This window comes from Clarias gariepinus, chromosome 8, assembly GCF_024256425.1.
Source record: "Clarias gariepinus isolate MV-2021 ecotype Netherlands chromosome 8, CGAR_prim_01v2, whole genome shotgun sequence".
Taxonomy (NCBI): Eukaryota; Metazoa; Chordata; class Actinopteri; order Siluriformes; family Clariidae; genus Clarias; species Clarias gariepinus.
The window spans coordinates 28,336,218-28,361,795 of NC_071107.1; the positions used below are offsets into that span (position 1 = coordinate 28,336,218).

The following is a 25,578-nucleotide window of genomic DNA, read 5'->3' on the forward strand; positions in this document are numbered from 1 at the left end:
GTTTGTTAATTGGTGACTTTTAACTATTCCAGAACAGCTGACTTTCAGGTCTTAAAATAACAACTGAATGTTGTTGCTGCTGTTACATAACTATCTTATGCCATATGTGTTATTTCATAGTTTTGGCCAAAAAAAAAAATACAGTGTTGCTCTAGAATGTAGAAAATAAACCAGAAAATACAATCATTTAAAGTTTTTTTTACATTAAATTAAAAGGTGTGTTCAAACTTATGACAGGTACTTTATCTATATAAAAAAAGGAAAAAAAGTAGAACCTCTAACAATACTTTATTTAGTTAATACCTAATATCATGTGCCTCTTAAAACAGGAAAGATGTATTTGTATCACAACAAAGGGTACAGTATTATAGGTGAGAAAAACACTGACCTGCCTCCTCCAAGAAAAAGCAGGCCCAAGGCCATGTGGTGAGCCATGTGGAATCCATAATTCATCTCACCAAAAGTACGCTTGTGCAGAAAACGGCAGAGTTGAAGCACCTTTAAATTTCCTGAGCCAGCCATGACCATGGAAGTGGCCAGAAGCACCATGCTCAGACATGTCTGTAGGTTATACTGGCCCAACTGTCAAACACATACCACAAAAAAACATATCAAACAACTCAATAAAACATGAAGTGTAGGGCTGGGCGATAAAACGATAACGATATGTATCGCGATAGACATGTGATCGATATCAATAAAAAATGTTCGATAAAACGTTCGATAATTTTTATTCTTTGTCGGAAGAAAACAGAGGTCGAGAAGCTATTTTGGTTGCTGTCATGCGCACTCGTTCCGTGAAGTAGTACGGTGGTCGCGATTCAGGAAGTATAAAAGGAGACAAAATGGCGCTTCACATTGATCAGTCATTGAGTCTGCCCATGCCGTTTCCGACGCTTCGCCGGATCTACACTCCCGTAAACAGCTGCCGTAAAATCAACCTCTCTCCCGCAACAGCGGGTATAACTGTGTAAACTCTTGCTCTCGGCGTGAGAGAGTTCTTACAATGACTCGCGTGGTTATCCTGCCTGTTCGCACCATTTTAGCGTTTGGATTTACCGTCCACACTACAAGGGCTAACTGCTAGTCTTCTGGTCCGCTTCCGGTTGCCGGTGACAGTTGCATTAACAAAGGCACTCGCTCTCTGGTAACCTAGCAACGTAGGGAGTGATACATTAACGTCAATCATGTAACAGTATCACGTTTGGTTGCGCCATGTCGTTGTCTCATGCTGGTCTGCTGGATTCCTCTTTAAAAGCAAAAAATGCACTTATTTTATTACACTTTATTAAGCATTTCTTACATTTTCTTTCATTTTGCACCGTAAATGTTAAGAGATAATTGTTAAGTGTTCATTGTGACTTTAGACTTATGTTTACATTTTAATTATTTGAGTTTTCCATGGTTATTGACATTTCTGTCTTAATAACTGAGGGGACTATGATCAGAGGAAGGTTAAGTTTAAAATAAAAATGTTTAAATGTAATATATTTTTCTCCTGGTCCTTATTTTAAATGGGTCATAAAAATATCAATAATTATCGATATCGACCGATATGAAACACTGATATCATGATACAGTTTTCAGCCATATCGCCCAGCCCTAATGGAGTGTTTAAATTAATTTGAATTCTCTTTTTTTAGGATCCAACTTACAACTGTGGCTGTAGATGGAGAGCTGGTAAGTGACTTCATGAAATTTCGAGCAAATTTGTACTAAGGAGAAAAAACAGATGACAAAGAAATAATAAGATACAAATTGGCATTTAACTACAACCATTTAACTTAAACTCCAAAGTAGTGTTTTTCCACTTACCAGGCAATCAAAGGCATCAGAATTTGCAGATCCAGCAAATCTAAACCCGACAGCCATGCAGGCCCCAGCAATGATATAATCATGAGCTTGTCTAAGTAGAGGAACATCTGACTTTAAAATGGTTGCTTAAATTCATGCATTTAATAATTGTATATTTGTAATTGAGGTTTAAAAGAGAAAATATATTTTATTCCAACTACAAAACGCTAACTGATGGACCACTTTAAATTACTCAAGGGTGCACTACAATCAATCTCTAACAACCTTCATGACCCACAACCTATTGTGATGACATGAACTTACACCAAGGTTTCCATGTTCAGATCTTCAGATACTAATGATTCCTCCTGCAGTCCAATGTTCTCTTGGATAATCTACCAGCAAACACACTCGCCAACATTAGAGTTCATTATAGATAGTACACTTTAAAACAATACAGTAATTAAAAATTATACAGTAGTGTTTATGTAAGGGCATCTTGAAACTCTCTTACATATTTCAAAACACATACTGTATCAAGACCTTTTTCAGTGCACAGGGGTCAATGAAACAATGAAAGGATCTTGATCAAGATTGTACACTAGACAAAAGAGAGTTAATGGTAATGACCTTCTAAAGTCTCATTACGGGAGATCTGCAACTCCAAACATATAATTGCAATTTAAAGTGTAGATGAGCCCCATGCTTTAAACTTAATTTCAAAGTAAATCTAATACATTCTACAGAATAAGTATGTAATGGCACATGTGTTAGTCTGAGATAATCTTTCACGTAATCCAATTTTGAAATTTTATGCCACTTAGTTTTACAATCTTTATATCACCAAAAGTGAAAACAACATAAATGTATTATACACCACAACTACCTCTATGTTTATAATCTAATATACACATGGAAAAACAATTACTGTAAAATTAGAAAAAAATTATCACTTTACAGTTGGAAAAGCTTATCACTTTAATTCTTACCATAATTTACACTCCTGCCTACCCCGAGTCTTCAAGGTGTACAGTCGTGGCCAATAGTTTTGACTAATATTTGACACAAATATTAGTTTTCACAAAGTTTGCTGCTAAACTGCTTTTAAAACTTTTTTTCAGTTGTTTCTGTGATGTACTGAAATATAACTACAAGAACTTCATACGTTTCAGAGGGTTTTTATCAACAATTATATGACATTTATGCAAAGAGTCAGTATTTGCAGTGTTGGCCCTTCTTTTTCAGAACCTCTGCAATTCGACTGGGCATGCTCTCAATCAACTTCTGGGCCAAATCCTGACTGATAGCAATCTATTCTTTCATAATCACTTCTTGGAGTTTGTCAGAATTAGTGGGTTTTTGTTTGTCCACCGGCCTCTTGAGGATTGACCACAAGTTCTCAATGGGATTAAGATCTGGGGAGTTTCCAGGCCATGGACCCAAAATTTCAACGTTTTGGTCCCCAAGCCACTTAGTTATCACTTTTGCCTTATGGGACGGTGCTCCATCATGCTGGAAAATGCATTGTTCTTTACCAAACTGTTGTGTTGGATTATTGGAAGAAGTTGCTGTTGGAGGGTATTTTGGTACCATTCTTTATTCATTGCTGTCTTTTTGGGGAAAATTGTGAATGAGCCCAATCCCTTGGATGAGAAGCAAACCCACACATGAATGGTCTCAGGATGCTTAACTGTTGGCATGATGCAGGACTGATGGTAGGGCTCACCTTTTCTTCTCCAGACAAGCCTTTTTCCAGATGCCCCAAACAATCGGATAGAGGCTTCATCGGAGAATATGACTTTGCCCCAGTCCTCAGCAGTCCATTCACCATACTTGCAGCGGAAGATCAATCTGTCCCTGATGTTTTTTTTTTTTTTTTTGGAAAGAAGTGGCTTCTTTGCTGCCCTTTCAAAAGTCTTCGCCTCACTGTGCAGATGCGCTCACACCTGCCTGCTGCCATTCCTGAGCAAGCTCTGCATTGGTGACGATCCTGGCGCTTGCTGGACTTTCTTGGACGCCCTGAAGCCTTCTTAACAAGAATTAAACCTCTTTCCTTGAAGTTCTTGATGATCCTATAAATTGTTGATTTAGGTGCAATCTTAGTAGCCACAATATCCTTGCCTGTAAAGCCATTTTTATGCAACGCAATGATGGCTGCATGCGTTTCTTTGCAGGTCACCATGGTTAACAATGGAAGAACAATGATTTCAAGCATCACCCTCCTTTTAACATGTCAAGTCTGCCATTCTAACCCAATCAGCCTAACATAATGATCTCCAGCCTTGTGCTTGTCAACATTCTCACCTGAGTTAACAAGACGATTACTGAAATGATCTCAGCAGGTCCTTTAATGACAGCAATGAAATGCAGTGAAAAGGTTTTTTTGGGATTAAGTTAATTTTTTGGGCAAAAAAGGACTATGTAAATCATCTGATCACTCTTCATAACATTCTGGAGTATATGCAAATTGCTATTATAAAAACTTAAGCAGCAACTTTTTCAATTTCCAATATTTATGTAATTCTCAAAACTTTTGGCCACGACTGTATAATGCATGTAATAAATGTGCATCCTATCCTATCAGTGTCTTATGTGCCTTGTCCAAGTGCCTTAGTGATGTGTACAATTTAAAGATTACAGACACTGATTCGGCTATACAAACAGTTTAAATAAAACTGCATTGATGTTAACCACTCAGCATTCAAATTAATATTGGCAACTTTCTGCAATGTTCATAAGCCTGGTTTCTGCTCGTGGCCAGTCTTTGCTTAGAGGGTGGGGTAACAAGGCAAAGGATTTTAAAATGAAATATTTTAAACAACTGTTTATTTTGGAAATTCTTCTCAGAGCAAAAATACAGTTTATATTAATCTTATTTAGGAAGGTTTTTTAGCAGGCCATACAAACCAAGCACAGAATTGTTTTACGCAAAATTTACACAAAAAATCATACATTGTACAAAGGCAACGCGAGGTAGCTAAATTTATTGCTATTACTGTAATTATCCGATTATATAATCAAACAAAACATCTGGGAAAAATTGGTTTAACAGATGCTGAATGTTTACATCACTGCCTTGCAACACACATGAAAGTAACCTGTTAGTTACATAACAGGCTTTGGCTTCCCAGAACTGCAGGAAAATGGCTTAATACAGTTTTGGGTTGCAAAACTTGCATTGCAAAATATTTTAGTGACCCTACAAACCCAACGAAGTAAGAGGAAGTTAAGCTGAGATGATGAAGTTATCAGGGTTTTTTGTATTTTTTCTCCACACAGAGTCATTTTGAAAATGAATGCAATATTGGGGCAGGATGCACGTTTGTACAAATGTATTAAACTGCACTATATTGTACTATTGTACCTGAGGCACGTTGCCAGTCACCCATTCCTCATTAGGCAGTATCTCGTCCCACATGATGAGGCATCTGGCCAGAGTCTGGAGACACAGGATAAGCATTAAGATTATCTTTTGCAGTCATGTTGCCCCTTCAGGTGTAATTCTATACCCAGGGTATTAAACCTGATACGTGTTTGTTTGATTTCAATTGAAACTTTAAAATATAATGAGGAATGGTTTGAAAAAAAAAACTTAAGTTCAGGCTTAAGTTTACACAGACATTTTATATTACCACACATTTCACAGAGTAAATCAGTTAGGGTATTTATTTAACAACAATAAAGTGTCATTTCACTATTGTGACTAAGAAACAAATTAATTTCAGATTTTACTGTATTTAATACTTAGTTTAACTTGTTCAAAGGTTTAGAAACACGCATGGTGCCAGTTATTTACCGCAGTGCACCAGTATAGCAAAACAACCGCAACATGATGCTGCAATCACCATGCTTTAGAGCTATATAGTGCTCACATATACATAGTAACAGGAAAAATGTGCAGTTGTTTTTTACTCATCATTAACCGAGGTATATGTAACCTTTTGGCTTTAACAGTGGCCACATTTAGCTACATTTATAACCAGTGTTTTCTAACCTATCAGTGTACTTACTATGCAACTGCTAAATAATCTTAGAACATGTGAAGCTGTGATCAGATATGGAAATACATCATAAAATGAAGTCAGACAATTGTAATACATAATAGGAAGTGCTCAAAGGTTACAGTGAACTTTAGAATATAATTTATACATCACTTATTCCCTCTTCCTCTCACCCTCAGCAGCAGAAATTCAGGTTTGATGAAGTCCAGCAGGAACATGGTGTCTGGGGCTTTCAACCAATCAGCTATAGACCTGAAAAAGTAAGAGAGAGAGAGGGGGGGAGGGGGGTAGAGGGGTGTAACATCTCAGTTACTGACTGTGCAATGCTGAGTACACACAGAGACCATGGGAGAAATTGGAAGAATTCTTTTAAGAAAATAACAAGCTAGACAATGAGGGTGAAAAAGAGTAAGAGAGAAAAGACTTGCCTATTGTTGGTTTTTAGATAGATCATGGCAAGAGCCAAAGTGGCACCAGGGCAGGTCACATCCACATTGATCGTGTCTCCTTCCTATAATTGATCATTTTACAGAATATCAGATTTCTCAAAGTTAACCTCAAAAGCAAAACGATTTACTTATGTCCTTAATAACATTTAGTAGTTTATATCTCTCTTGCTCCATTTTCTTTGTTAAGACCTTAATCTGGTAGCTTGGGGATTTGTGCTTCTCTCTGTTAATGCCAGTGTGTGTGCGCCGGTGTCCTCCCACCATGTACTGGTAAAGCTGCTCTGGTACATTCAGGTCTGTCATGCCGATCAGGTTACTGCCATGCTATAGAGAGAAAGGCTTAGTCAGCATGGGAAAAAACACAGCTTTCAGTCTCACCAGCAGACTTCATATATGCATAATATATGCATAATGCTTTTTATTTGTAACGCAATGCTCTGAGAACTTAAAAAGGCACTTTTGTTTGAACTTGTATAATTTAATATAAATATTTGAGAACCACAGTTATGGTTTGAGTTGTACAATTACTAAAAAAAAAAAAAGTTCTAAAATCAAAAATAGTTTATACATGGCAAAACTAATAAGATCCAAAGATATACAAGTTCTGGCTCACAGTGGCATTTATATATGGTTTGATGCTTTTGGAATGTAAAAGGGAGTGCCTCCAGTGCAGAAAGAAAAACTATGAAAGCTATTCTTGAAGTGTGAGAGATTTGGCTGTGTTAGCAGCCTAAACGATAACAAGCAGGAAGAATGTTGTCAGACGACCAGGAGAATTGCTAATACACAAGTGTGCTAATAAACTGGCAAGGCAGGTGACTTTCTAAATAAATGCAATTTGCATGAAAGAAAACATTCTCTGCATAATTTGGCAGCAGTTGAGCACTTACCCCAAGACAAACCATGCCAAGTGCCAGGCCTGCTGCCAAAGAGTAAGACTCTCTATCTGTGCAGTATTCCATTTCAGGGCCAGGAGGACGGCCTATGTAAAGACACAGATACATACACATTTATTAAGCATGCTTACATCCATGAGTGTTGAGCTACTGCTATATAAATTTTTTTCCCCTGCGTATTAAACAATTTGTCTAAAACAGTGGTCTTAAAAAAGAAAGGTAACAAACATTTGAAATTGTAATACCATTACTATTAATAACACTGTTGTGCAAAAAAGTGGCAGATAACAGATTTTTTAAACGAAAAAAATAATTATATAAACCAGATCTCCAATATGTCTGCCATTTTCATTATTGATCTATTGCTCCCTAAAGTGAGGCAAATGAGAAAAGAATTTGGGCAGCATCCCTAAATACTAAAAAAAAAATTATAAAATATATGCAAGATAAATACTGTTCAGAATATTATTAATCAAGTCAAATTTAAATTAATGAACTCAAAACATTTCCCACCAACATTGACCATGAAAGTTCTAATATTTATTAAAAAAAAATTTTAGACCAAAAGCCTTGTGCAACATTACAACATTTCTTTCTGTCTAGAGACACATATACTTTTGGCTGAGATCTTTAAGGCGTATTGGCCAGTTCATGGGTGAAAATAGCTCTTAATTCTCCCAGAATCTTCTTTCATAGCTTGAGCCTGATATATCTTGTAATTGTTATCCTGGAATATGCTCATGTCATCAGGAAGGAAGAAAATATATTGATGGCAAGCACTTCCTTTTTTACCCTAATGTACCCATTACTCTGGAAATAGGGTCAATCTGGGCTCTTTAGACCATATGATGTTTTTCCATTGCTCCAAAATCTGTCTACAAAACTAAAGCCTTCAATTAGCCTCACTAACAAGTAGTTTTTCTTATGACCACACAGTTGTTCAGTCCCAATCCGAGTTCTTATTGTAAAAAAACAGAACATTTTATTATTATTATATTAAACAAAGCTGTGATTTCTACTGTCATTTTTTTTTACGGTGCAAAAATCCTGAATAACCAAGATCAGAGGTCTCATTTAAATTCTTAAATGAGACCTCTGATCTTGGTTATTCAGGATTTTTTTCCTGACCACATTTCTTCCATGAAGTTGATGGTTTACCATTGTTCCAGGTTTTGATAATGTGTTGGACAGTTCTTAACCCGATTCCAATAATCTTAGCAATGTCCCTAGTATCGCTTGATGCAGGCCAATACTTTTATCGTTATAAAACTCAGTAATATGTTTTCCACGATCACAGGATATTTTTTCCGGTATGGAAGTTTAATATATGAGAAGCTCACAGCACCAGTTAGGGTTAAAATATTTGCTGCCAGCTGAAGTATTTTAATCACTGCAGTAACTATCCAAACTAACTGAACACCAACATAAAAATATCTATGGACTTTTGCTTTTCAACCAGGGCCAAACTCTGACCACCATCACCAACCCACACATTCACACATACAGATCGCATCTCGTACTGACCTATCTCTGCAAGCAGCACCTCTGCATTGTGCCGGTGTCCAGTACCCTGGTATACAAGGCCGATGCCAACAACTGCAGCCACTTGCACACTGTGCGGCACATCTAGCTCGGTAGAAGTGGGTGGGAGCAGGGCAGGCACATGGATGCTCAGTAGACGAGTAACAGACATGTCCATGGTGCCCAGCTTAGCTGCTGAAACACCCAACAAGAGCCCAATGCTCGTCATCTCATGGCCCTGAGAAATAAAGTAAAAATTATCAACTTCAACAGAAACAATGGTAATTATTTGTTAATTGTGACGTACTGTAAAACATTATTTAAACATTTACAATCATTCTTTAAATACAAAAATTTGTTCTGTACAATTTTTTTGTGCAAATCTGTAGTCACTGTTAAATAAAATAGCAACTGATATACCCCTGCTCATTCACATAATTATCCAATCAGCCAGGCATGTGACAGCAGTGCACTGCGTCAAATCATGCAAATGAAAAACTTCAAAATGTGAATAAATCACAAACAACCTTGCCATGCCAAAAGGGACACAAATTCCCCTCAGTCAGATGTTTGACATGAACATTAACGTAGTCTCTAGGCATGATGGGTGCATCACTTTACCTGCCTTTTTTCATAACCTGATGTACTCTGGAACAGGAAGAATCTAAACTCATCAGCAAATATAACTTTGTTCACAATGCTCCATAGTCAATTCTTTATGCTCCCTAGAAGATTGAAGCCATGATAAGCCTCACTGATAAGTGGTTTTCTTAAAGCTACACTGCTGTTTAGTCCCAGTCCTTTTACCTCTTTGCATTGTGCATGTAAATGCTTTCACTTTCAGTATTATCTATGAAATTTCACTATTAAACATAGCAGGGAGTTCTACTGTAATTTTATTCATGCTATTTGATTTTACTAAGCAGTTAAGTTATCTCCCATCATGCTCATTTAGGATGTCTTTTTGACCTTCTCTTCCTTAAAGATGTTGGTTCACCACTATCCTTACAGGTTTTTAATAATGCATTGGACATTTCATAACCCAATCTTAGTAGTTTAAAAATTTCCTTAGTTGTGTTCTTTGCTTGATACAGGGCAGTAATTTGACCCTTCTGAAACAAAGTAACATCTTTGCCACAACCACAAGGATATGTCTTCTGACATTGTTGATTAAAAAATGAGAAACTACTTAAAGCATCTGTGGGGGGTTAAATAACATCTTGCCAGCTGAAACATATTACCCACTGCAGTAATTATCTAATCAATGGCTCTTACCTATTTGCTTTGTTAAATCTAGATGGTGACATTTTTTGGTCGGGCAAGGAGAGACAAGCTGATGTGTGATTTACGAAACGCAAATTTCAAAGTTTAACAGACGACGACAAAAACAGGCGGTTCTTCTTTCATTCATTCACTTTTCAAATGAATGTGTGTAAGCAGGATGTTTTTCGCTGGCTTCTCGTAATTGAGTACTATGATATTCTAGAAAGCCCAGGTTGCCATTCTCAATGTGGTAAAGGGCCAGTGAAAATACGCAGTGTAAAGATGAAGCCATAGATTGTATATGTGCATTGTAACCACTGAAAGTAGTGATAGAGCCTGGCCTGACTGGAAATGAGAAAGCTATGCAGCGTCATAGTGAAACTGTGCTTTAAGTTCGTCTTTCATGTGAGAAAAACAACAGGATGAGAGCAGAAGTCAGAAAAAGACAATTAGAATGTGTAACTCCAAAACTGGAGTGAATTACACTGAGATTAATGAAAGACAGAATTAAATGTCAAATCATAAAAGCAATACAGCGAGCATAGCATGAAACCAAAAGGGGCCAGCTACTTCCATTTCAAGCTGAACTACTCCTTTTAACAAGGAAGCGTTCCCTCATCTCCTGTTTGGTACACTTTGGCTCATACAGGATACTTTAAATGTCTTTTACAATAGCTGTTAAATCAAAGCGTAAATCTGAAAAGAAAGGACTGAAATTAGTCATTCTACATGACTACAGCATTTTTTTTTTACTATATATTTTGTGTCTATGATTCAAATGGGTTGAACTTATTTATTTGTCTGCAATAAAAGATAATAATAAGAACAATTAGGATTGCTGTCTTGCAGTTATATGTATAACCAATGAAGTTGGAGTTTTTGTACACGTGGATCCAGAGTCAAATTCTTTACTACTTATATGTAGTGATGAATAAAAGATTTTATAAAGTGTATTTTTGGATAATGTGGAAGTTATTGCTTCGGTATATAGACATGACTCTAGTGAAGGAGTGGTCTGTCATACTGCATGCTGAAAATCAACTGGAGCTCAATAAAACAATGAGGTTGTGGTGCACTATGAGAGTGAAACGAGGCCCCTCGTCCTGTCATCCAGTGAGAGGAAGTGAGGAGGGTTGGCTTGTATAGGTACCTTGGGGTTAAAATCAATGACAAACTAAACTAAGGTCACAACACTCAAGTACTCTTCAGGAAGTGACAGAGTACTGCTGATAACGGGAACTGTTGGGACTGTTGATAACGTCTGTGTCTTTACTGGTTATTAGCCCTTGTGTAGTTCCTATTTTACTTTTAGTTCATCCCGTGTGCCAATTTAGACTAAATTCCTGAAATATCTCTTTTATCTGCTTCCTTTGGGCAACAAAGCCGTAAGCATGGTATTAGTTTTCACTGTTATGCTGACGACACACAGTTATATGTCTCGGCAAAACCTGATGAGATAAACCAGCTTACTAAAGTTGAGCAATGTGTGCAGGACATAAGAAATTGGATGCTAATTAACTTCCTTCTGCTTAATCCAGATAAGACGGAAGTTCTAGTCATAGGACCGCATACAGTTAGAAGTAAGATTCTAGATCACTCTGTAACTTTAAATGGCCTTTCCATCAAGTGCAACGGTGTGATTATAGATTCCAGCCTTTCATTTGAAGCTCATGTGGATAATATTACCAGGATAGCATTCTTTCACCTCAGAAATATTGCCAAGATAAGAAATATATTGTCGCTAACTGATGCAGAAAAACTAGTTCACGCTTTTATCACCTCTAGGTTGGATTATTGTAATGCCCTACTGTCTGGTTGTTCAACTAGGTGCATGAACAAGCTTCAGCTAGTCCAGAATGCAGCAGCGAAAGTCCTCACTAGAAACAGAAGATACGAGCACAGTACACCTGTCTTATCTTCACTTCATTGGCTCAGTGCGAAATTTCACATTGATTTTAAAATACTACTTTTGACATATAAAGCATTAAATGGTCTCGCAACGTCAGTATCTGAATGAACTGCTAGTGTATTATGATCCGCCACGCCTACTTCGATCAAAGGATGCAGGCTGCTTATCAGTATCTGGTATTATGAAAACTACAGCTAGGGGCAGAGCTTTTTCTTACAAAGCCCCAAAATTATGGAATAGTCTTCCAAATAGTGTTTAAGACTCAGACACAGTCTCAGTGTTTAAGTCCAGGCTAAAAACCTTTTTAATTAATCAAGCATTTTTATAAATAGATTTGCCTTAGGTAAAGGAGCAGATCTGGCAGACTCATGGACGTAGAGTATTATGGTAAACTGGTATGTTTAGATGCTGTCCTTCCCACTCTCATTGATCAATCAGGTTTGACAGTGAGGTGATTGGTTGCTTTACATCTCAGGGAGCCCTCATGTCTGTTTCCTTCTGGCTCTCCCTTTTAGTTATGCTGTTATAGTTAGTCCTGCCGAAGTCTCTGCTTACACTCTACAGTAAATATACATTTACATTATACATTATATAACTGTGACCGTACCTAACTGTTATCTCTCCTCTTCTTCTCTCTCTCCCGCTCTTTCCCTTCCCTCTCTCCCCCTCTCTCTCCCGAGCTACACACGTGGTTCCTGAGCTGCCAGTGATCCAGACTCCCTCTGCCCCTTCGGACCTGTCTGACCCATTCCGGTGCCCCGCTTCTGGTTGGAGATCTCGTCACATGGATGCCCCGTGTGTCTCTTTGGGATGCGTCTCGTGCCTGGGGATAGTTCTCCAGAAGACGGTTCTGGCCTCAGCTGGTGTTGGCAGATGTTTCTCTGAGGACTTGACCATTCGATAGTTCAGGACTGGAACTCCATACATGTCTACCTGAGTTTTCAATAACTAACTGGACTCCATATTAACATCAAGACACAGTATGAATGCAGATCAATTTCTGCTCTGTGTTTCTCCCAAATGAGGATGGGTTCTCTGTTGAGTCTGGTTCCTCTCAAGGTTTCTTCCTATTACCATCTCAGGGAGTTTTTCCTTGCCACTGTTGCCCTCGGCTTGCTCACCAGGGACTATCTGACCATTTTGATTCATACACATTCAAATTCCATACAAACTTAAATAATTCTTTTGATTGTGTAAAGCTGCTTTGGGACAATGCCAACTGTTAAAAGCGCTATACAAATAAAATTGAAATGAATTTTACGAGATTTGGACAAATGAACGCAGGCTCAGAGTAAACCTAATCTTTGACCAGCGAACTTTGTACTCAAGTCAAAGTAGATGTCTGTAGCAAATTTGAAGAAATACTCATTCCCCTAATATTGTGTTTACAAAGAGACAAATGTGATGTGACAGTGATGTTGGCCTTTGACCACTAATTAGTCAATCTTTGAGTCCAAGTGGACATTCGTGCCAATTCTGAAGAAATTATATATAGGACACTTTCCACAGTTTCCTATGATACAGGGCTAGACAAGTCACTAGTGGAGGCACTCGGGTTAATCGGACTACATATCCAAGCTATTCCATTTTTATTTACTGTTTGCCTGGCAGAACAAAAAAAAATAATGCACTGCTTATAACTGATATTTTGTCCACACCATTTTATCAAGTGTAAAAATACAATGATTCATCTTCATCAATATTATCATTACACAGACTTTGGCTGTATAAAGTCATCCCTCACAGTTATTCAAGAACTGGTTTACTTTATAGTCCATATTAATAGCTCATCACATGTTTGAATTAAATTATATTAGCCTACTTCACCTTTTACTAGGTACTGTAGGTAATGAAAATTTTATGTGTGTTTTTTTTATTTATTTTAATCTGTCAATTTGTTACCTCCATTCAACCTCATCTATCGATAGAAAGGATAACCAAACAACCACCAGGTTATATTTCAGTTGTGGCCCATTCATAGCTATTGACACTAACACAGTATAAAGCAGTAGATTTGCATATGTACCATGCCAGTACAATGGCTGGAGTGCAAATGGTGAGATTCCAAATAATCACTGGTTAGCAGTAGTTACTACAACAGGGCCATCATTGATGGACTGAGTAAAGCTAGAAATTCAGTGCAGTCAGACATTACCCTCTAGTAAAAAATATAACTTTTGCAATGTTTTTTCTGTCAAATAAGCAACAACATAATGTGTTCAAATGCTAGATCATGCATCAGCCATGTCATAATGGGCCACCTAATCATGATCATACAAACCATGATTTGAGCATAACTTTTGACTAACATTGGTTATAATGATCATAGTATCAAAGTCATCAGAATGCTTAAATATTAAAAAATACTGGTTAATACTGGTATTCTAAGAGTAAGACCTGCTTTAGAGACATGTCTCTTAAAATGAAAAGCATAAAAAGGTCTGTATACCTTAGTTAGATAGTCGTGGATGTTAAGCGTGGCAAGTTTGGTGAGGTGACCATTAAGGCCAAGTGCCATAAGAAAGCCAGCATATTCATTGGCTAGCTCTGTGCTCTTGGGCTTGTTGTAGGCGATCCAAGCCGATTCAACACGTGACGCTGGCGCAATCTTCAAGCCAGCTGCTACACCGTTGTGAAAGCTAGGCCAGCTTGCCATGTTGGGTGGCACATCAACATTGCCACTGTTTAGGTCCACGGTGGTGTTCCTGGGTGGAGCTCGCCCTGCCAGAGGACATAAAGGGGTCGATGTTCTTTAACCTTTTACAAAACTCTTTCCAAATGAACAAAGTGATAGTAATTCAAAAATAAACTCCCAACAATAGTATAAACAATTAAGCATGCACATTTTTTCCTCAACTGTAAATAATAAACAATCAGCACAGCCCTAAAGGATGCATCTTTTAATTTAAAAATTCTCCTTTTCTTCATACTTAAAATGGAAAAAAATCAACTGAAAATTGAATTATTTTTTTTTTCCAATACGTAATTCAAGAACTACCTTTTTCGACATACTTTGTTTAACCAGAAAATAAGACCAGATGCCTGGTCTTGGAAAACTGTTTTCTAATTGTGTGGCTCTGTTGAACCACATGACAGAGGAAGAGGTTATTATCTTGAACATCAAAAAGCAGAAAGTATGCCTGCTTTTGCAAAAAGTTTGTGAGAAAGCATGAGAGTGCCCAGAATACATTTAATATAGTTTTTCTTATCCCCTATGGTCAAAGCTACATAGAAAATACTGGAAAATGTGTTTTTTCAGTGCTAGGCATTTAACGGACTACTTCACACATTCTTTCCATATACTAATCATGCATGATGTAAGATTATATGGAGAAAACTTGTTGGTTTGTGCTCAGGCATACCAGTCAGGTTTAGCTTTGGCACAGGCAGGGGCTCAGTTGGTACTGGATGATATGAAAAGAGTGTGAAGAGGCCTCGACCCACAGGGAGAGCCATGGTGCGCTGACACAGCTGGAGAAGCCTGGCAACACAGTGGCAAAGCAAAACAGTGGAATACTTTATAACTGCACATTTGGCAAGTTTAAATGGAAAGTGAAAATTGAAAGAGAGAGAGATAGGTAAAAAGTTGCTTATTTTTATATGCTTACTAGTTAAACAGCACTCGAAGTAATAATTAGGAATATGATTGTGATCGTACATTAATTTTAACTGTGACAGTTACTTTATCTGTTAAGATTCTTACTTGCAGATTAGCAGCATAAACTGCTTTACCAATGAGGCCATGTGAAGATACAGTCTGACATTTCAGTCATATTTTTACTTAGTATTGAACTTTTGCAGATGACATCATGATGTCTGTCCACCATGGTTCTGCCAACTTTTGGATGGTTATTCATAACCCACGGAATAACCCACGTTGAAAAACCATTTGTGGAAGTACTTTTACCAAGAAAATGCACCTGCTAACATTTTGACTTCTTGAGCCACAGTTTCCGAATTGCCTCTGAACTGTGTGTTGTGTTGCGCTTCTAACACGAGGCTGAATACCGAATCCCAAATCGCTCTCCTACCCCTCAACAAGGGACCAAGGTCACTACTCTGTATGTAAAAATAAATTCAACATCCTACATAGTGGACTACATCACCATGTTAGCTTATTTGGGATTCAACCCCAGAACAGTTACATTTAGGCATTTGGCAGACCCCCTTGTCCAGAGCGACATTTTTTTGGTGGCTGTGAGATTTGAACCTGGGATCTTCCAAACTGTAGTCTAATGCCGTAACCAGGGTCTGGTTTTGCAACAGAAGCACTGAATGATCTAATGCTATTGCTTGCAAACACGTCTGGGGTGACCATGTTTATATTAACAAATCAAACTTAATATACCAAATCAATTTAACAAGCATATTAATAGCCTTATTACCTTGATCCATTTTCACATGCTTCTTTACCTTTTAAATAAGGTCCGATAACATGCTACATATAAAAATAACTAGCAGACCAGAAGCAATCAATTGCAAAGTTACTCTTGTATCAGTGTGACAAAGCATTAGTTAATCCTGTAGTTAATATTAATGTTTGTTAAGCTTAAAGATTTTTTGTCTCTGAAATACATCTGGAATGTAATTATCAAAGAAAATACATAGTAGCCTAATGTTAGTTAATTGTACTTCTGCCTTCCATTGTTGTAACTGACATTATGGCAGTCACATGTCTGAAAGAGGTCAATACTAGGGGTGTCTCCTGTTATATCCCTTAACTATTAAAGTTACCTTTTTTTAATTGTATAATGAGATAAAATCATTTCTCATATAAATCATGAAAAGGTGAGTTCTCTTACTTGTTCTCCTTCTCCTCAATATACTCATGATCGCTGACCTCTGGCAAATGGGGGACATTGACCCGTACAGGTCTGGAGCTTTGGAGCAGACGTCGAACCTCCTGAACACGCAGGTCACGGCTCCAGATCAGTCCCGTCACCTCCGGATGAAGATCTGTCATACCATCCTCCTCCTCATCTGCCTCGCTCGTGATTGGGGATTCTAGTGGCTCATTCAGTGCAACCATCTTACACACACACACACACACACACACACACACACGAAAGCGCAAACAAATGACCATCTTTCGCTCTCTCTTCCCCATCTATCTACTTATCTATCTACTTATCTATCTGCCTTTCTGGTTAAATAGATAACCAGATTGGTATTATTATATACTCTACACTGGGTAGAGAACTAGCAATAATGTGTGATTTAAACATTTGTGATTTAAACATTTGTGCTTTAAGCACTTGTTTCTATAGCACATCTGAAGCCCCTTAAAAATGAGTAAGAAAAACAGTTATCCTTTATTACAGAAAAGTAGAAGATATAACTAGAACTGACAGTTTCTAAAATGGCACTCCAGGTTGTGAGGTTTTGTTTACTGCCAAACAATAGAAGCCATCATTAATTCAGCTACTGAAACACTGGTCACGGCACAGATTATTCACAGATGTATTATTGATCTGGTCCAAAGACAATAGTGAAGCATGAACAAAATATTTGTTTCCTTTTATAAAGGATTTGGTTTCTTTACTGTTTATAGCTGCTTACATCATCTGCAACTGAACCACATTTCTTCAGTACTGTTTCTAAAACATATTTAGTTTACCAGATTTAAGATTAACCAGTAATGTCACAATCTGAGAGTCATATCATGTTAGCTAACATTAATTGGGCTAGAGATGAATATAATGAATATGTTTTACATGAAGTACGCGTGTTCATTTTCTCAGTGGCATTACTGCTTATTCCTACAAATTAAATAAATTTTAGAAATAGCAAGTACACGGAAACTGCATGCTCTTCGGCCCTGAAATGAACCACACCCAACAAAAGAGGCAGAATGGGACGTGTGGGAGGAGATGAGTGCAGAAAGCGGGAAAAAAACAGTCAGTAAAAAAGGACAATGAAAATAAAATAAAAAAGGACAGATTAGCTCGGCAGTATGGCCATTTTTGTGCTCTGACAGAGTGGTAAATTGTGTAAGAGAGTAGCTCAGACCAAAACCGGGAATACAACAAACTAATTTTACAGTTCACTTATAAAACTGTATTTACTTATATACTAAAAGTTAAAGAGTTTATATTTCTAATATTTGTCCTAGTGATGTTAGGTCAATATAGCAGTTTATACTTGCTTTCTTTATACTTGCTTTCTTTTTTAACATGACACAAGATAAGATCATGTCTTCATATTTATTTTCATTTAAGGCGAGTACCTGTCCATCATTATTTGCCTTGATGATTGTGCCTCCTGCTGTTAAGTGAGTCTTAAGTACAGCTACTTATTACGCCATTGACTTCCAGTGGATGATGAGCAATTCTCACCCTTGCTATTGTGGCAGTGGGGTTGCCATATGAGCGCTGTTAATACAAACATATGAGTTACGAATTTTCGCAGATGGACCACAATCCAATCGTATCTGCTTCCATTTCGCGGAAGTAGCTTAAGTGTATTGTATTGTACAATGGACAATGCAGTGCACGAGATACCAATACCAATATGTACAATTGTATACAATATTTTCGGTTGTCTAAGAGAATGTGTAAAATGTCGAAAGTCTGGTATATTGTATTATATAGTCTTCACCAAATTTAATGAATCAGTCCGGAAACACAATGATAAAAATTAGCTGTTCTGTAAAGCTGTCCCGATGTTGAATAATCCTAATTTTGGAAAATTCTGTCCAGGAAAGTGAAAAACAGCTGAGAGAATGGCATCTGGGATTCCCCTCATGATTTTAAGGCACAGAGATAACACTGTTGTTACATTTCACATACCAGTAAATCCTTGCATTGCGAGTAACTTAGTTTGAAGTCTAAGTCAACAATCAGTGTGTGTGCACGTGTGTGTGTGTGTGTGTGTGTGTGTGTGTGTGTGTGTGTGTGAAAGTCATCCTACACAATAACCTCCCCTCCTCCTCCTTTCCTGTCGGGGTGATTCTTTTTAAAGGTAAAATGCAAGTTAGTTAGTTTTATTTTTACTTTACATTTTTAATTCATAATTTTTACTTAATTAAAAACTTAATTTGAAAAGGGCTCATTTGCTAAAAATATTTATATCTTCAGCCTTCCATCATATGACTCCTCATCTTCATACACTTTTTTTTAAGCACATATTAGAAACCTCTTTAAGAGTGACACATTTCAAGAATCAGATAAAAAAAAAATTAACTGTTTCTGAATCATTTTTAGATTCGGGTCTGACTTGCAACATATGCAGCAGGAAAATGCCAACGTTAACATTTTAATCTCTGAGCAGACCATAGTCTACAGATCTGGCGTGAATACTAGACAGTGTGACATTTAGGGTAAATAAATTTTTTTTCAAAACAAAACAAGGCAATAGATCAACCTGTGCAACCCTGTCATTATGGAGAAAGTTGTCTTGAGTCGAAATGTAATCAAAATACATTGGTTAAAAGGTATTTTAAACAAAATGGCTAAAACAGAGGCCTGGTAAACCTTTTATAAAACACATTCAAACAGCACTAAAATGTTTGTAAGTTTAGTGGTAGTATTTTTATTTTATTTTTTGGATTTTTCCCAGATTTTCTTCCTAATTTAGTCGCGTCTAATTCCTCCACAATAAGGCTACTACAACCACTCAGTCAGGAGGGCCGAAGACAATAACGTGTTTCCTCCAGCCAATCGCATCTTTTCGAACTCGGAGGACGACTTCTCCAGTAGAGCCGTAATTAATGTGAGAGTAGTAAGTACCTCTTATTCCTCCCCTCTGTGCTAGCATTTTCTCATTTAGCCTAATATCTAGAGGAATTATATGTTGGTTTTTATACTTTTAGAATAAATAAGCGTTATTTTGTTACACACAGCATGTACAGTTCCTGATATTTCACAGGTGCCAGCCAGTTAGTGCTCCCACCCAAAAAATAACATCTACTTCCAAAAGATTATTTCCACTTTGCCATTTATCGCAACAAAGTCAAAGTTGAAAACAAGGGCAGGACGAATAAAGGCATACAAATTGTTTTACCGTTGGAATGGCCAAATTATTTAATACCTGTATAAACCTGAGTCACAGTGTTCACGGCAGTGCTTTACCTAGAAATAATATTGCAGGTTTTCACTTATGTGCAATACAACACCTACAGCTAACACTTTGAGTGTTAACAACAAGCATGACTAAAGACTTGACTCAGACTTGAAGCATAGAGACTTGAGACTTGACTTGGCAAAACTGACTTCTGCTCATTTCTGGTGTATACTGTGGTGCACCCTACTTATTCATTAAGGAAATAGAGCTATTATGGATTACTTACCGGTTTTCCTTTAGCCAAAGAAACCTTGTGAGCCTGCTTGGTTAAGTCCTGTCGTCCAATCAGAGCACAAACCTCTTCAGACCAATCGGAGCAGGGGTGTTCTCTGCACTGGATTATGGCATCTCGGATTGGCAGTGCCACACCAAAAGGTACCGACTCCAGATCCTTCAACATAAAGCCTGAAAAGAAAAGAAAAACTTAAATAATCAAATAAATAAGTCCTTTTTTTATTACTTTCTTACTCATCACCACAACTTATCTCAGTTTTACTGTACTGATAAACAGTATGTAAACAAATTGAAGCTAGTAGGAGGAAACAAATTAAACGTAATTATATATACCTATAAAATTCCAATGCACCACCCTTTACTATTCCGGTTTACATAATCACAGTATGACAGCATGGTGTGGGGCTAACAGTGAATGTCCAACATACCTTCAGAGGTCAACCACACTACCAGTTTCTCTGCGAGACAGCCTGTTGGAGTGCTTTGCTTTACACTGCTCTGCCTGCAAAAGCACACAAACACACACACACACACACACACACACGGAACACATAGCCTGAAAATTAAAGGGCTTCTGATGCCAATTGCAGACATCTGTACAATTATAGTTGTTATGTTGTTTGCACATTCTGCCCTTTTAGAGAGATCTGACGATTACCTTCTAAGAGCAGGTTCACTAAATCCTTTCTTTTGCCCTAAAACAAACAAACAAACAAAAACAGAAAGGATCAAAATCTTATATGTGTAAAGCTTATCTCATTCTGCACAGAGATGTGATCAGTTCTCTTTTGTTACTTCTGTCTCAAACATACAGTACAACTTCTAATTTTTGGCTTAAATGCGAAGGAGAAATTTGCATTAAAAAAATAGGGAAACACACACACACACACACACACACACACACACACACACACACACACACACACACACACACACACGTCAGAAGAGTGACAGCTCACCTGCAGAGAGCCTGGACAGGTACTTTGAAACATTAGATGAAGCAGCTTTTTCATCTCCCACAACATATAGTGCATAGCTCTGCAAGACAGAGAGAGACAGAAAAGGGAGACAGATGAACAGAGAGAATTTTAAAAAATGAGCAAATGTACAAATGACTGTCATTAACAGTGGGACAGCACCCGTGTGGTTTCGGTTTGCAGCTGCAATGACATTAAAAGTCATTCTGGTCGTGTTAGCGAGAAATAGCATATATGCACTGCTTCTAACCAAGACTGGAGTCATTAACCACATTACTGTACATACTAACCACAGAATAGAAGGGAATGCTACCTCTGAATGTCATATCGATTTAAAGAAAACAAGAAACTCTGTTTAAAATGAAGCACAACAATTCCACTGGAACATCAGAACACGTGTTTGTTGTTTTTAATTATAAAAAAAAAAAAATAGTGATTGAGTCAAACACTGACAAGACATAGGGTTAAAATGGAGTGTGCAAAGAGAAATATTGAGGTAAACACACTCCATAATTGCATGGTGGCTTGTCAGCGCCTCTCTGCGGTTGTGCGTCATTTCACTCGCCCTGATGGGTAGAGATGCCCACCCCCACCCCAGTGATTCAGCCCTCCGTTTCCATGGCATAAATTACAGCAGAAAAACTTTCACAATGCAAACATACACAGGCATTGCTCTCTCTTCTAAGAAAAACAAAAAAACTTGTTGACACATACACAGTATATGCCATACACTCACACACATAATAGGAGCATGTCAGTGTTGGGTCAGGAAGGAAGTAGTATAAGTAAAATATCATTATGATTAGCTAGGTTCATTGTATCACCTGAATTCTTGCTTTTTCCTCAAAACATGGTGTTTAAATTTAGAAGCATGAATAAAGTTCTGTCAGAGCTTACACTGAAGATATAGACCCTAGATATGTTCCATCACAGCTCTGTACACGTATCTCCTAAAAATATTTGGATTTCCTTCCATACTATGAGAACTGTAGAAATAGTAAAATATAAATAAGAATACATATTTGTTAAGGGGGAATTTGTAAAACTTAAAACCAATTAAATTTACCAAGACAATCAGTTTGGTCCTTTCACAAATGCCAGGAATGTAGGGGAATGGTGGCACTTCCTGTCCCCTCAGATAGCTGCTGAGCCACGCAAATACACAGGGCACTTCTCCAGTCAGGTACACTGGCCAGCTCATCAACTCTATCTGAGCTTTAGACAAACAGACAAACACAGCCTTCATTTAAACACTAATGACTGCATAACGGTCCATGCCTTGATTCTGCAACACCAAAAGCAACTCAAATTACTGTGTGATTCATTGTCAACTGAACAGAGATGTCTTCGGCTGCTAATGAGGAGACCCCAAGCAATTGATTAGGTACTTACCCTGATCTATCTTGCAGGTTTCCTTGAAGGTTTTGATGAATGAGGGGTAATCACGCCAGTATAGATCAATGTATTCCTCCTGCTGCAGGTCCCTAATGAGATGAGGAGGGCATAGGGATTAGTCTGATCAAAATGCTCGTGCAGGTCAGATGATCAATCTGCAGACTGATCATGAAACTAGTCAGTTGGAGCACGTAGTAGGATTTCTTAAAGCGAATATTCCTTTGTGCCAGGATTATAGAGCATAATGATGAAGAATCATTATGTTATCTAATGTTATCACTGTTGGAATTATTCATTAGCTTAAATGCATATTTTCTTATGCTTATAATTATTATGCCTTTTATTAATTCTACACATTTTAACAACAGATGAGTATTACAGCATTAAGCAAGTGATTACTTTATCACTTTACTTTACTTTATCATTTAATCCTTTAACATGCACACTGAAAAACATCCTTGACAAAGCAGGGGTTCTTGGGACAAAAGCAGAAAATGGGTGGCGGGGGGAGGGGGGGGGAAATGGGGCTTCCAGCCCACACACAGTTGCACACTAGAACTTACAATAGAACCCACTCAAGCTTGTGTTTATGTTCTCCACAAAAGCAAATCAAGCTCTTGACATTTTTTCCTAACAATTGAGCAAGATCGCTCATCTGACCATGCTCCCTGAAATGCCAAAACTGAAATGGCAAAGCATTTCATTGACCTCGTCATTTTATTTTATTACCTTCTCTTACTGTTATGAAAAGTATGGAATATTCAGTATTTACTGCAATGGAAGTTACTGTACCTGGCCATTTGTTGCAGGAGGCCAACAAGGGCACGGGCGCCACTACGCTGGAGCTCATCCAGTTTTAAGTCCTCATAGAGCAGATGGAGCACATAGAAAAGTGCTGGGATGTGAGTGAAGAGCAGAGCTGAGGGCTCCAGCCCGGCTGTTGGCCCACTCTCATCCATAATACCAGCAGACACTTCTGCATCCAGACCAGCCATGCCTGGGGCTGGATACACCGAAACCTGGCAGTGGTAGTCTGAAGTACAGAGGTACGCCCAGTCCTTGATTAAGCCAAAAATATATATGTTTAAATGTTATAGACATATGGTAAAAATCTTAAAGTGTGTAACATGATTTTTATCACTTGCTCAAGTAGCCTATCACTCAAAACAAACTACTGTTTTAAACTAACATTTTCTCAAACCAAGTGTTTCAAAAAAATTTGATCTAGTTTGGTTTAAATCTAGCATAAACACTTACTTCATCAGAGCCTGTATCAGCCGGACGTGCCTTCTTAGGAGCAATTACTGGTGAGAGGGGCACTTCAAAACGGAGCTGTGGAGAAAGACGCTCATGGGTCAACATCAATGATAAAAGATGCCATTTAATCCTTGCAGCACAAAACACACATCACAATTCTGATAATAATAGCCATCTCATACATTACATCACAGGCACAACTAACATTTCGTGTCCATGATAGTCGTTCTGTGTTGTAGCCCATTAATGTCATCAAGCAAGTGACAAACAGATTCCACTCCTGATGCATGCTAGGACCTCCAGGAGCATTGTAGATATTGTACCACTTCACCAGCACCTTCATAGCTGTGTCTTTGGGCAAAATGAACCGAATGGCTTGCAGGCATCGTTTCACTAAAAACACAACAAACAGTAGTAATTTAATAAACCTACTATACTGAGAGATTAGTCACTTCATAATTTCTGAACACATACGTCAAACAAGGTGTATATCAAACATACTTAGTATGGTATTATAATTAATATATTAATACTTAATAGCAAATAACATCTTTCCAAGCCATGCTGTTCAGAACATGCAAAGCAACCTTCAATTCTAAATAACACGAGAGGGTGAAATATTTAAGAAGAGCAGGTTCCAATCAGGCAATGGAGCAGATTGGAAAAAAAGCAGTTTAATTAAAATAATAAAAGGACCATGCTGTGCTAGATTTCAGTGGGAGGAGAAAATAGATAAGAGAATGGTGATGAAAATATATTTATTTATTTTTTTTTGGGGGGGGGTGTGCAAGATGGAGGGTCTGTGCAAGATGTATTTTTTTAGGGACTGTTTGGTGAACACAACAGGCAATGAGGAGCATGACAAGGGGCCCATTTTATTCATGCTGAAGGTAGATGTGCAATGGATTGAATGTAACAGCAGGAACTATTGGAAATGTATCACTGGTCAAATTTAAAATATGAAACTCTGCATTGTATATTTCGGTGTATACAAATTTAAAGCAAAAAGGATGAAGAAATCATTAAAGGCTAAACAAAAGGTTGGATAATGCTGAAAGTAAAGTGGACTAAAACCAACGCACATATTCATTATTTAGTGGTCTATATAAAAAAAAAAATTAACATTCAAACACCTATACACAAGAGGCAATTAGGCTTCTAATGAATCTGCCAGTATCTTAATTGGCAAACAAACTTCAAAAGGTCAAAACACAGCTGGTGAAAATGTCAATTTATTAAAAGTAGGGAGTGCTTTCTTCTAAACCAATTCCCCTAATTGAAAGGCAGACAGGTCATAATATGCCATCATTTTAAGAAGAAAAATATTAAGAGATCAGGTCATATTAACAAAACGCAAATTAGTAAAGGCCTGTACAAGACACGTGCACACTGTGCTACACGAGACGCCTGTCCCCATGTTACACTATAGAGCAAAAAATCCAGAGAGTTTTCTAATCTTGTAGGAATTATACACTCTGCAACCAGGGCATCAGCACAACAGAATTTTGAAAATAATCCTTCCAGAGCCATGATATATATCTAAAATATACAGTACATGTGAAGGCAGCAGTGATGTGATGGAGGACAAAATGCAGAACCATGTATACACCCACTTACTTTCCACACCGCTTATGCTTGACACGGTTGTGGGAGAAGGATGGTACACCCTGGACGGGGCACCAAACCATCACAGGGTGCACACACACGCGCACGCACACAATTTGGAAACGCCAGTTCCAGAAAAATGTATTACCAGGAGGAAACCCACCAGGAGACCATCAAACTCTGCGCACGCAGAATCAAAGTGATAAACGAACCACC

The 25,578-nt window shown here is 37.8% G+C and overlaps 1 protein-coding gene across 2 annotated transcripts in view; it reads right to left on the reverse strand.

Moving 5' to 3' along the window:
- Positions 1-25,578, reverse strand: part of anapc1 (anaphase promoting complex subunit 1) — a 52,970-nt gene that overhangs the window by 9,968 nt on the left and 17,424 nt on the right. For both annotated transcript variants that reach the window (XM_053502014.1, XM_053502013.1), the window contains exons 17-38: positions 23,963-24,150; positions 23,758-23,832; positions 23,293-23,558; positions 22,498-22,589; positions 22,172-22,320; positions 21,088-21,166; positions 20,787-20,823; positions 20,557-20,630; positions 20,121-20,299; positions 16,636-16,862; positions 15,196-15,314; positions 14,283-14,554; positions 8,665-8,899; positions 7,135-7,226; positions 6,434-6,568; positions 6,224-6,306; positions 5,969-6,047; positions 5,159-5,233; positions 2,119-2,189; positions 1,816-1,906; positions 1,656-1,715; positions 389-582 (exon numbers count right to left, since the gene is read on the reverse strand). In XM_053502014.1, the coding sequence (XP_053357989.1) occupies positions 389-582; positions 1,656-1,715; positions 1,816-1,906; positions 2,119-2,189; positions 5,159-5,233; positions 5,969-6,047; positions 6,224-6,306; positions 6,434-6,568; positions 7,135-7,226; positions 8,665-8,899; positions 14,283-14,554; positions 15,196-15,314; positions 16,636-16,862; positions 20,121-20,299; positions 20,557-20,630; positions 20,787-20,823; positions 21,088-21,166; positions 22,172-22,320; positions 22,498-22,589; positions 23,293-23,558; positions 23,758-23,832; positions 23,963-24,150 (2,872 nt within the window). The remainder of the gene's footprint in view (positions 1-388; positions 583-1,655; positions 1,716-1,815; positions 1,907-2,118; positions 2,190-5,158; positions 5,234-5,968; positions 6,048-6,223; positions 6,307-6,433; positions 6,569-7,134; positions 7,227-8,664; positions 8,900-14,282; positions 14,555-15,195; positions 15,315-16,635; positions 16,863-20,120; positions 20,300-20,556; positions 20,631-20,786; positions 20,824-21,087; positions 21,167-22,171; positions 22,321-22,497; positions 22,590-23,292; positions 23,559-23,757; positions 23,833-23,962; positions 24,151-25,578) is intronic.